The 12,244-nt window shown below is 33.8% G+C and overlaps 3 protein-coding genes across 5 annotated transcripts; 1 reads left to right on the plus strand and 2 right to left on the minus strand.

Moving 5' to 3' along the window:
* Positions 1,562-3,719, minus strand: LOC104708483. 3 transcript variants are annotated; one of them, XM_010425064.2, is made up of 5 exons: positions 3,611-3,702; positions 3,275-3,305; positions 3,085-3,192; positions 2,340-2,502; positions 1,562-1,808 (listed from the first exon to the last, which is right to left on the minus strand). In XM_010425064.2, the coding sequence occupies exons 1-4, from the start codon at positions 3,628-3,630 to the stop codon at positions 2,353-2,355; spliced, it is 309 nt and encodes a 102-aa protein (XP_010423366.1). In that variant the 5' UTR covers positions 3,631-3,702; the 3' UTR covers positions 1,562-1,808; positions 2,340-2,352. The 3 variants fall into 3 exon arrangements, with proteins under 3 accessions (XP_010423366.1, XP_010423364.1, XP_010423365.1); XM_010425062.2 differs by having other exon boundaries at positions 3,085-3,311; positions 3,611-3,719; XM_010425063.2 differs by having other exon boundaries at positions 3,085-3,305; positions 3,611-3,701.
* On the plus strand, positions 3,842-6,027 carry LOC104708487 (TLD domain-containing protein 1). The gene is made up of 8 exons (XM_010425067.1): positions 3,842-3,953; positions 4,054-4,156; positions 4,253-4,357; positions 4,508-4,593; positions 4,701-4,948; positions 5,052-5,241; positions 5,333-5,519; positions 5,594-6,027. The coding sequence occupies exons 1-8, from the start codon at positions 3,901-3,903 to the stop codon at positions 5,903-5,905; spliced, it is 1,284 nt and encodes a 427-aa protein (XP_010423369.1). The 5' UTR covers positions 3,842-3,900; the 3' UTR covers positions 5,906-6,027.
* Positions 6,091-6,822, minus strand: LOC104708488 (40S ribosomal protein S17-4-like). The gene has a single exon (XM_010425069.2). The coding sequence runs from the start codon at positions 6,707-6,709 to the stop codon at positions 6,287-6,289; it is 423 nt and encodes a 140-aa protein (XP_010423371.1). The 5' UTR covers positions 6,710-6,822; the 3' UTR covers positions 6,091-6,286.

Here is a 12,244-nt window from a genome sequence, read left to right on the forward strand (position 1 = left end):
AGAGATTTTTGTTTTAAACAATTATAAGATTTGTTAAAAGAACTATAATCCATTATCTGCAGTTTATACATATAGTCTCATTGTAACTCATGTTTTTTTTTTTTTTTTTTTTTTTTTTTTTTTTTTTTTTTTTTTTTTTTNCCGAAGCTCCTACCGTAACTCATGTTTTTTTGACACGACATTAACAATTTCAAGAAAACAAGGAAAGGGAGCATTAACAATTCGGCTCTTTTCATTAAATTGGGTACCCTTAATTGCACCAATCAATGTGCAACTTGATATCACATGCATCAAAGATCATACTATCATTGTGAAGATCGTCTCTTTCAACACAAGGACAACAAAAAAAACAATCTTCTTAACAAATTACTCGAGTATATATATTTATGTATTCTCTCTTCTTAGTTTCTTTTTGTTTTTTACAATCTATGAGATTATCTTTAGTAACAATGTTTAAACTTTTAACCAGTTGAGCAACTGAATTGCCTTGCCTCTCTCAGCCCCATCTTATAACATTGGCAATAAAAAAAAACTATTTAGTTGACTTGTCGAATTAATACTAGCATTCATGTAAATGACGTGGGCACATTTAAAAACACTAATGCTGACTTGTTTTTTTTTGTTTTTTGTTTATCTCTTTTGGTAAATTAAGAGTTACTATTGCTGACTTTAGAGATTAGTTATTTAGTTTTTCCTCGCTCATCGCGTCAAACAAGAATAATAAAAAACCAACGTGATCTCACCAAAAACCAAAAAAAAAAAAACAAATGTAAAGGTTTTAAAATCGAACCGTATTCTTTTAACCCCGGTCAATATTTTTGTTAAGCGTTCATATGTTTGCCATAAGTGATATGACCAGCACAACATACATACGACATTTAATTAGTTGTATCGTTACTTATATCGATCGGCAGCCCTAACTTGAAACATCCAAAGAATTAGATTTTAGATCATATTATCCCGAATTCCCGAATTATAGTATAACGTAATTGCCCCCTATATATATTTAACCTAAATATAACTAAAGTCAAGATATATCTTCCATATTCAACGAAACGCGAGATTTTAATAATTATGTTGAATCATAGTGTTGACAATTCATGCATATGGGAAGTACGTAAATAACGAGCGTAGAAAATGGGTCAGCGAGAGGAGGATCATAAAGATTGAAATGATAACAACGGATCTATTTCATGTGGTGTAAAACTCCAAAACTCTTTAATAATTAAAAGTCAAAAGATGTTATCAAGAAATTTAACATTTTGAGTTTTGGGTTGATTCACTACTATTTGAATAGTTATATCCACCAGTATTTGACAAAGAATGCTATTTAAAGTAAATAACTACAATGTTTGATTATTTCAAACTTTTTTTTTCAAGTTTATTTTGATCATCAACCTCCAATGGATCTATACATATACTGAAATACAATTTTTAGATTTGGGCACAACATACTCGGTAAGTAAAAATTTCTTTAGTTTTGGCTTCTTTCTATTTTTTTGTGTCCTATTTTTTTTTTTTTTTTTTTNCTGGTCTTTTCATAGAAGTCCAAGTTATTGAGTCGACCAAGTAGTCCCGCACTTTCAGTATTATGATAATAATACAATAAAATGAAAAATAAACCAAATGGCATGCCTTAGCTTTACATACATACTTGATTGTACTTCAAAAAAGGACCATTCTTCTTTGATTTCTCCTTCAAAGTACATAATTTTCAAGAGTAGTGTTTAGAAAGAGGGGCTATGGTATTAGATTGATCAAGAATCTGGATTTACGCTTAAGGAAGGTTAGAGAGACAAAGCTTCAATCTGCACACACACCAAAAAAGTGATTCAGAATACAGTACTGATCAGGATCAAGTAGAGTGAAACCTTTCATCTTCAAGCAAATTTGTACTTTCCCTTCATTATATCTCTTGCCAGCTTATAATACTTCTCAACTACCACTCTTAACACTCTTCTGATCTATTGACACTTCTGAGGTAAAATGTCGAGACAGCAAGCAAATCACATGTGAAACATGATGAATGTAGCTGATCAACGAACAATTAAAATTTATATGGAAAACTAATTTTCATAAGCCTGGCCCAGATAATAATATAGAAAGCATGCGCCATATTGTGTCTTAATTATATCCAATATAAGAAATAGGTATCTCCTAATGCATCACACTAGTTGGCACTTAAATTCTAGCCATCCATATCTAATTGATAGGTAATGTCAAAATTCATCAATAGAAACTGTTTAGTCAATTAATGCTTTCAATCAAGCATCACCATTTCACAGTGGTTTTAAATAGGAAAGCAACTGTGAAACATGTGCCAAGGGAAAGCGATATACCTGTAAAAATGGATTAAACACCTCTTAACAGCAGCTGATCAAGCTCAGTTTCTAGCTCCCTCAACTCAACCTCATTTTCATTTCTGCATTGCAGCAACTGCCTCCTTAGATCTCGAATCAGCTCATTAAGCTTTTGAATTTTCTTTTCTTGAGAGAGAATTTTCTGTCACAAATATAATTCATATTATCATTAGATCATACCATGAAGTATATCCTTTGACAATCATATCGTTTGGAGGACTCAAGATTGGGATCTGCTCAGAGGGATGGGATGAAGCTGGAACTATACCTTAATGTGTTCCCAAGATAAAACTGAACTCGCATATCAGAAAAAAGCATATCACAAAGTTGTCACAGAACCACAAAATGTGGAAATTTCACTAGTTATCAACTAACAACTACATTTATGATAAACTTTAGAGACCTTGAGGAGATTATACGACTGAGTAGCTAAAGTGATATGTAAGAGAATGCAATGGTCCGTTTTTGCTACTTTGTAAGTTTTGCAAGAAAAAAAAAACTGCAGAGTAAGACAGACAGTCCTTAGTGACAAGAAACATGAAGAAGCAATTAGGACAGTGTTTCAATTCAACATCTAGCAAAACTAAGCAAGTCACTGATAAGGCATTGGACAAACAAAGTATCAGTTTTTAAGAACTCATCTCCATCTTTAGGCCAACATACACAACAGTTCTACATTGTTTAAATTCTACCAAAGAGTAAGAGACATGAATAAAAAACAAACCTTTTCATGCAGAGATTCTTTGCCTTGTGGTATATGTTGCTCTTGATCTGAAAGAATGAGAGGACGACTAGTCTCAGTTTCACTATCAGCTTGTTCATTCCACTCAAACTGAGAAGTCAACACAATGAACATAAGAACAAATAAAAGCACCCACGATCTCGTCATCTTCTAGGATAAATTGGTTCTTTACTTGATATTTCTCTTTGTCTTGACTTAAAAGCCTTGCTCTACATAACAAAAAACACCAAACACCACAACTCATATAAGAACTATAGAAAAAGCTCCATATCAATCTTTGAATACAAGAACTGCAGGAAAAGGATGAATCTTTCACATCCAATTCAGGAATAAGAATAATTTTACTACTCAAAATCAAACATTAGAAACGAGCTTAGCTCTGCTACATTTGTCAAAGTCAAAACAGACCAAACACAACAACAAACGTATTCATACAAAAACTGTAGATTTGATAAAAACAAAGACGAATTGGAATCATCAAGGGTTTGTTCATCAAGATGAGACTCACCAGTCGAAATCTGAAAGCATGAATCAATTTGTGCTCCTCGTCTTCTCCTCCTTCAGTCTCTCTCTCTTCTTTTTGAGTTTTTCAACGAATACACAAATAGTCAAAAAAGTTTGTATTTTTTCATTGCTGCTTTGAGATTAACGAATTAAAAGTAATGGGGTAAATTAAGAATATTTTAGATAATTAAGGGAGTGAAATTGTAAATATGAAGAAGCAAAGAAAGATCAAACAAAAGGTAATAATAGAAGAACAGAGTGCGAAACCTGCCGGAGAAGAAGAAGAGAGGAATAATGGGAAATTCGAATTCTTCATCGGCGAATCCTCGCTTCACTTCTGCTTCAAGGTCTTCTTCATCGGAACCACACAAAAAAATCTCACCTTTATCAATTTCTCAAATTGAATTCGATCTGATTCAATTGTGTGTTTGTTTTGTTTTGTTGCAGAGCTTTTACTCAGAAGAAGCTCGAAGATCTCAAATCTCTATTCGCTTCCCTCGCTTCCAAGTCTCAGAGCAATGACCAATACGTATCCTACCCTGCTTTCCAGGTTTTGACGAATTTGATATTTCCTTGGTTTCTCTGTTTTGATTACTTTTGAAATTTAGCCTCTCACGATGTTGTGTTTGGATTCGATATTGCACAGGAGTATTTTGGTCTGAGTGGTTCTTTAGGAGAAAGGATCTTCGATATGGTCACTCAACGCAGGAAAGATGATAAATTGACTTTTGAAGATCTTGTTATTGCTAAGGTTACTACTTACTACTACTTGTCTTTTTCCTTCTGAGCTTCCTCCGCTTGTAGGAGGATTCAACACTGTCATGAAGCTACAACTTCACCCCTCCTGTAATCCAGAGTCTAATATTGCTGTGTTGAACTTTAAATCTTGTTGCTTTTTCAGGCAACATATGAGAAAGGAACTGATGATGAAATTGCTGAGTTTATATACCAGACTTTGGATGTCACTGGCAATGGGGTCTTAGCAAGGTAGCAATCGACAGGCTCTTTAACATAGTTTCATTACCTGTTTGTTATATGTTCATTGGTCTCTTGTTATGCTGTGAATGTGTGATACATTTTAGTATTTCCTTCAGGTCTGATTTAGAGTCGGTACTGGTGGTGATTTTGAAGAGTGTGTTCTCTGCTGAGAGTTCTGATGCGGAATCAAGTGATTACAAGGAGATGGTGGATGCGTTACTCAATGCTGCTACTTTCTCAAAATCTGATGATGATAATGATGGTTCTGAAAAAGGAATGACTTTTGCGGATTTCAGAAGCTGGAGCTCACACGTTCCAACTATCAGAAAGTTCCTTGGAAGCTTGCTTATGCCCCCCGGTCCAGGTTTGTTCTTTATCTTCTCTCGTTCTTAACTTATTTCTTGTTGACAAAACTGGTAAACGTTCTCCTAATTTTCATATTGTTATTCCCGCTGAACCTTGTATAGTGAGACCTGGATATCAAGTCCCGAATCTGCTTTATGGAGATGGTGTGGAATCAGATAGGCTATTGTTGAAGAAGGAATACGCTTGGCATATCGGAGGAGCTCTTCCTCACCACGAGCTTGTTGAGTGGAAGCTGCTGTATCACAGTTCCTTACACGGTCAAAGCTTCAACACATTCCTCGGACACACATCGTGAGTGTTTTACCTAACATTATCCTTGCTTGCAACTTCGTCAAAATCAGGACAGGACTTATTTTGGTTGCTAATGTAAGTTATCTTGCAGAAACACGGGTATGTCGGCATCTGTGTTAATCATCAAAGACAAAGAAGGCTGTGTGTATGGAGGATACGCCTCTCAACCTTGGGAGAGGTACAGCGATTTCTATGGAGATATGAAGTCTTTTCTTTTCCAACTAAATCCTAAAGCAGCCATTTACAGACCAACTGGAGCAAACACCAACATTCAATGGGTATATGCTTTCTTACTACTATATATGTGCAGAAGTGATCAGAAGCATATTCTAACATATATAAACCAGCGCAGTGTGCAACTAATTTCACATCAGAGAACATTCCAAACGGCATAGGATTTGGAGGTAAAATCAACCACTACGGTCTGTTTATATCAGCAAGCTTCGATCAAGGCCAGACATTTGAATGCACAACGTTCGGTAGCCCAAGCCTTTCCAAGACTAGCAGAATACAGCCAGAAGTCATAGAATGTTGGGGAATCGTTCAAGCCTCAAACGAACAAGATACCAAAAATAACGCCATGAAAGGTACTGTTCTAGAGAGGTTTAAAGAAGACCGCAACATGCTCAAACTAGTCGGCATGGCAGGCAATTCAAATGATTGAGATTGATATAATACATCTGAGTGTTCTTACTTTGTGTGTACAACTACGTTTTGTATATCAATAAGAGTGATGTATTTAACAATTCAAACCAATGTGAGGAAGCATGAGCCAATAGATCCTAATCAGAATGTGCTTAACCTACATTTCATCTAGGTTCTCTAAAGAAGCATAAAAGATCAACAAGATATATGAAAAATTTGGCAATAGCAAAACAAAGTTGAGAACTTTATCCAAGAAAATAAGTAACATTAAGGCTTATAGAGCATAGAAGTTCAACTTTAACAGATTCAACCCAAAAAAAACAAAAATTTGCAGATAAAAGAAGCTAAGAAGCAAACACAGACATCTGAAAGAAGCTGAGTTGGATTGATCGATACTCGTCTAGTACCTTCTTCCACGGCCTAATCCACCAAAAGGAGCAATAGGAGCAGCAGAGATTGGATCAACCTTAACAACGCCAGGCAATTCAGACATTCCCAAGGAAGCAAGCATGTCGAGAGTCTCCTTGTCGACCTCGATGTGATCGGTTTTAATGGCGGATTCATCGGGAACAAAGTCCATACGGCGCTCACGCTCTTCCTCCTGAAGCTTGAGGGAGATACCACGGACAGGTCCTTTCTGGATCCTCTTCATGAGATGAGTTGAGAAACCGGCGATCTTGTTACGGAGCCTCTTCGATGGGATGATTGCGACTTCCTCGAGGATCTTCTTGTTGGTGTGGAAATCAAGCGTCATGCGAGAGTAGTACTTCTCGATCACTTGACGAGATGACTTCTTCACCGTCTTCGTGCGAACGCGACCCATGGTTTGTGATTTTTAGGGTTACGAAATGCTCTTCTGAGTCTCTCTCTCACTACTTTTGTGCTTTCTAGGTTCCGGCTGTGATTAGGGTTAGGGTTTTGTTCTTGTGGATCAGAGAGTTTAAATATGAGGATGTCGAAGGGTAAAATCGTATTATCATACTTTAGAAACAGCAAAAGTGTAACGAAGCCCAATTATATGGAGAAGAGCCCGTTAAAGATTCTTATGGGAAGGGGCCATTAATTGCTTAAATATTCTGGGATGGGCCTATTAAGTAATTTGGTTTTTGGTTCTATTATTTTTGGGTTTTGGTTGGAATAATAGTTAAAAATCCGCATAATGAATTTTGATATCAGTAAGTTATTTAAAACAAAAAAATCATGCATATTGTTTTAATTCAATTGATTCAATTGATACACGGACCAAAAAATTCCTTAAAATAATATTTAAATATAATTATATTAGTTTTTCTTAAAATAAAATATGCTGTCACTATTAATCTAGGTGGGTACAAATTACAACCTGTCACAAGATATTGGAATTTGTTTCCATATTCTGAAGTTCACTAATTTTAAAATATGAATTTGGAAACTGATGTTGATTGTGCTAACTGTCTAAGTCTAAGATATCGGCTGCATACAACTTTAGTCTGTGGAACAGTGCAGATCAAAATTTAACTTTATAATAATTTTTAAGACAAAAATAAAAATAAAAATAAAAAAATAGAGTGTGGTCCTCTCCCTATCTCCTCCAGTTTTGAGTTTTTTTTGGAAATAATTAGAAAATACTACTAGCAAAAGCTTTGGTCCCCTGCTTTAGAGATATCATTACCTTAGTCAATAAGTTTTGCTTCACACATACCTATGATGTATATATTCAAATGCAAAAATTATATTGCCATCTGATACTATTAGATAGAGCTCAGTTAATGCTTTATAGATTTAAGTTTTAACTACACTCTTTTATTAAGGGCACTTTTAATTTATTAATTATTTTTTATAACTCGAGACCATGAGTTGAAAGTTGAAACATATCAATTTCTAGTGATCCATTTGGGAAACCATTACTGAAAGGGTAGTTAATTTATTTGAATAACAATACCTCACTTACTAATTAAACAACACCATGAAAATGTTATTTCTCAATTCAAAACGTCTTACCCAATATACGTAAAAATGTGATATATGATACATCCAAAGCGTACAATTCACACTAAAAAAAAGATAGTTTATTACTTCATTTGGTTAGTATGCAAGAGGGATTTCTCCACTTGGGATGACTAGTTCGAGACTGAAAACATCCACGTACTATCTTTTATGAAACAGCGAGGTATAACTTTCAAACCGTTCCGACAATTCCATCTTAGTTTCAACAAATCTTAATGTTTCAGCAGTTTTGATTAGAGACATATTTGTTCTTATTTTTTTCCTCAAAAAGCACCAACTAAAATGTTATTATCTATAATTATACGAATACGCACACTTAGGAAGTACAAGTACTCCATCTAGCGTAAGAAAGTATAATCTTAAAACATTAATTATACTACAAATATTGTAAATGATCTCGATTTCTGTCGACTGTGACGACGTACCTAGAACCTATTTGTATAACGCAAGATATACGCCATTGGTTTCAACTTGAATGATAAGTCAATCAACAAGTGAATCCTCTATTAATATTATTGTATTTGGAAAGTACTCACTCATAACGAAAACACGAACAACTAAAAGGGAACCATTTGTGGACAAACAACAAGGGGGAACACGATTTGAAGAAGAAAATAAAGAGATGATGCTATTTTACTAGGGAATCGAGAAAATATCATGAATATGTAAGACTAATAAGAATAGAAAAATAGCAACTTACCCGAAGCTCAGTGAAGCTTCACGCACCACTTTCCAAAAATAACAAAGGAAGGTTGTCGTTTAGAGACATTTAAATAAAGGAACTTGCAGATTATAGAAACCCTCCACGATTTACATCGCAGATTCCGCTCCTGCCCCCTTTTTTTTTCTTCGAGAGGGAGCATTATATACTTGCAGGTGTGTGTAACAATTTGGTAGTATTATAGTATAAGTGTGTGTGTGTCAATTTGCTCATATAATGCTTATTTATATATGCGAGTACAATTCACGTATGACCAAGAAAATTTATTGCTTGGAAAACTCTTACAAGTGTCCACTACGTCCTCCCACTATCTATAGTCTATAATTGTACATGTTTCGTATGCATATCTGTATAGGTTTATCACTTTATTGCAATTTACAAGAGCGCTAAGGTTATCCAAAATGTGGACTCAGTACAGGTCATGTTGAGACTTTTGAGCACTCGATTTTGTACCGTACGTCAATACCTGGTTTGGCGAGTATTACTTTGCTACCTGAATGACATAAACGAATATCAAGTATTTTGAAAATTTGTAAAAACAATATCAGATTTTGACACACATACTTCGTAAAATTCCACTTAATCTTGCAGCTTTTGAAATTGATACACTTCACATATAGAAAAGAGGATTAAAACGAATGAATAAATGTACTACGTATGTAGTTAACCGTCGATTCATATATTCCAACTTTAAAAACTTTCCAACGTAGGTTTAATAACAAATAAAAACGTGAAAACCTGATCTTCAATAATACAAACTAAACGTTAGACTTTTCAATATAGTTCGGTGATTTAGAGATAAACTAATCTGATTATAAGCCTTTCTTCCCTTTGTTGCCAAAATTTATATATACGTATGTACATGTGCTCTCCAATATTTTCCCTTCGTTATTACAACAAACAAAAAAAATATACATATCATTTGTGACAATATAATTTATCAAATTGCATAGGATTAGAAGACCAGAAAAAAAAAAAAAAATCATGCTCTATGAGACTCTTACCATACAGCGAAAATAAAAATAAAAAGACAAAATACATACAAGAGCCCAACAACCTCAACTGTCATCTGTCATTGGAGAGGAAAATGACCATAACATGTGCAGTATCACTATAGTGAAAATATAAAAGAACTTCTAACATAGATGTTAAAAATTACTTACAGAAAAGGACATAAATAAAATAACAAAGTGTACGCGTTTAATTGGTGCAGACGTACATGCGAAAAAGGTGTCTCGAAATCGACCTGGAAATGACGTCGCCTTTGTCCCATAACTCAAATCTTTTTGCAACACTAATTCAATCATTATGTGCTGAAGAAGACATGTCTTAGCTATGGAACAAATTCATTCTGAAACTATGTCACACGCATAATTGCAACCCCCGGTGAAGATATATATACCAAACTTATCAGCTTCCGTGACCGTGCTTGGTTTTTGTGATTGGATTAGAGCGCGGGACATGAAACAAATATTTTTGTAAGATAAATAACTTCACTTGCTTATCAACTATAAATTCTATGTTATGTTATATTAACAACAAATCCCTTCTGTTTTAGACGATATTCGGATGTTTCAAAAGCTCATTTGAAATGTCAAAAATTTAGAGAACTATAAGTTCGTTACACCAACCTTAGCATAGCTCGCACTGATAGTATATGCATATTTGTTTTGCAAATGATATGTTTCATACCAGATAAGCATAATATCACATGTTGTGGTTTCGCAAGGTGGTGTGAGATGTGTTGCTTTTTTTTGGAGTGATTCTTGGTGCTCTTCTGATAAGTTGAAGTGGGAGGTCATCGTCCACGGAACTTTTATAGATCAACGATATATAACTGGCGAATACTAATAACTGGGTTTTTTTTTTCAATTATCGTCAAATACCAAAAGAATTGATATATGTGCATTATATAAATGAAAAGAAGTAGAAATCTAGGTATTATTCATTAAAATCCAAAAAAAATCTATGTATCCCTGATGAAAATTTGAAATAGTTATAAACTTAAAAATATATATAATACGACAAAGATCTGTGAGGAGAGGATTGAAACACGAAAAGAGGAGGAAAAAGATCCAATGATACAAATCTTATCGCATAATTGTTGTTTTCTTCTTATAATTACATTTGAAGAAGAAAAAAAACCCAACTTTCTATTTATATACTATCATTTGCTATATTATGAGCTTATATTATAATCAGTTTAGATGGTCCTATTTACTTGAAGGGCAGTTGGCCCACTGTCAGCAATCAATTTTCATTTTATTCTTTTACGAAACCTTGATAAGAAAAATAAAATTAAATAAAATTCAACATGAATAAGCATATATAGAGTATAGAATATGTAAATAAAAAAATGGATGTCGAATATTTGTTATTAGAGTTTTGTTTTGTTAAAATTTCAAAGGATGTAAGTGTAAGAGCTTTTGGAATTCAGTTCACATATCATACTTTAGTAATCTTTAGTCAAAAATTAAGAAAGAAAAAAAAAACGTCTAAAAACCAATAATGGTGTCCAGCAAGCACGCGAAAAATGTCTCAGAATTTGTTCTATAAATGAAAAATTGTAAGAGCTTTTTTTATCAAAAAAAAAAATGAAAAATGAAAAGAGTTTACTATATTATTAAGAAAAACATTTGGTAAAAAAAGTCGTCAAATAAAACAGAAGCGGACCACGTTGGTCTCCATTTGCATGTCTTTTGGATTTTTTCAGGTAGTTACGATTATCTTTAGAAAAATGATGTGTGGTATTAAAGTTAAGATCGAGTAGATATTATAATTTTATGCACTTTACTGTAAAAATACTTACATGGTAAAATCTTGTAGATTTATTGAGTGATTTTGTTATAAGAATATATTTTATCATTTTTCATGATTTTAAATGTTGACATATCTATCTATGAGATATTTTGCACCTAGTAGTTGCACAGGCAGCACAGCCTTTTCTTCTGTGTTTATATGTATCAATTTTTAACCCAGTGAGAGTTGATTGGTTAATAGTTTATTCTTCTGTGGCACTAAATGCAGCTATAGTTCGAGTCCTCTCATACTTTTTTTTTTTGGGGAATCATAAAACAAAGAAAGAGAAGAGAGTGAGAATTGAAGATGCATGGAATGGTGTGTGGGAAAGGCAAAGCACATGACTCCACAAGTTGCGTGAGGGTAAAGTATCTTCTTCGGGTGAAAAAACCCATTATTATGCCCTCTCAGCCGTTAGATCTCTCTTCCTTCATCATGCTCCCGTCATCCTCTTTTACCCGTACGCCATCAGCTTGCATAGTTGTATTATATCATTCATTTACTATTTCTTACTAAAATTTCTTATAGATTTGCCCTTCAATTTATATATTTTTAAAAATACAAATAGCTTCCTATTTATAATCAGTCCGTTGGGGTTCCTAAAAGAACTTGAACTTTCAATCGTTTCTCAGAAGAAACAATCATAAGAAAGTCCTTAAAAATCAAAGAGCTTAACTGTACATTAGAGTGTACATACACTATATATGTCAATTATTACCGAAAATACTATACATAAATGACACTATTTTCCCCAAAAAAAAGAAAATATTGTCTCAATCTTTTTATAAGAATGAATGAATAGAGAGATTGGTATTGTTTCCTTCCAAAACCAATGTCAGGCAGTAAGTATTG

Source organism: Camelina sativa, chromosome 8 (genome assembly GCF_000633955.1).
Source record: "Camelina sativa cultivar DH55 chromosome 8, Cs, whole genome shotgun sequence".
Classification (NCBI taxonomy): domain Eukaryota; kingdom Viridiplantae; phylum Streptophyta; class Magnoliopsida; order Brassicales; family Brassicaceae; genus Camelina; species Camelina sativa.

Bases quoted from the DNA above. Each gene is read 5' to 3' on its own strand.
- LOC104708487 (XM_010425067.1), top strand. From the start codon at position 3,901: ATGGGAAATTCGAATTCTTCATCGGCGAATCCTCGCTTCACTTCTGCT. The intron at 4,949-5,051 runs GTTTGTTCTTTA...AACCTTGTATAG, and splicing joins GCTTATGCCCCCCGGTCCAG to TGAGACCTGGATATCAAGTC. The intron at 5,520-5,593 runs GTATATGCTTTC...AAACCAGCGCAG, and splicing joins CAAACACCAACATTCAATGG to TGTGCAACTAATTTCACATC.
- LOC104708488 (XM_010425069.2), bottom strand. From the start codon at position 6,709: ATGGGTCGCGTTCGCACGAAGACGGTGAAGAAGTCATCTCGTCAAGTG.
- LOC104708483 (XM_010425062.2), bottom strand. From the start codon at position 3,249: ATGACGAGATCGTGGGTGCTTTTATTTGTTCTTATGTTCATTGTGTTG. The intron at 2,503-3,084 runs GTTTGTTTTTTA...TATTTGTGACAG, and splicing joins AAGAATCTCTGCATGAAAAG to AAAATTCTCTCTCAAGAAAA.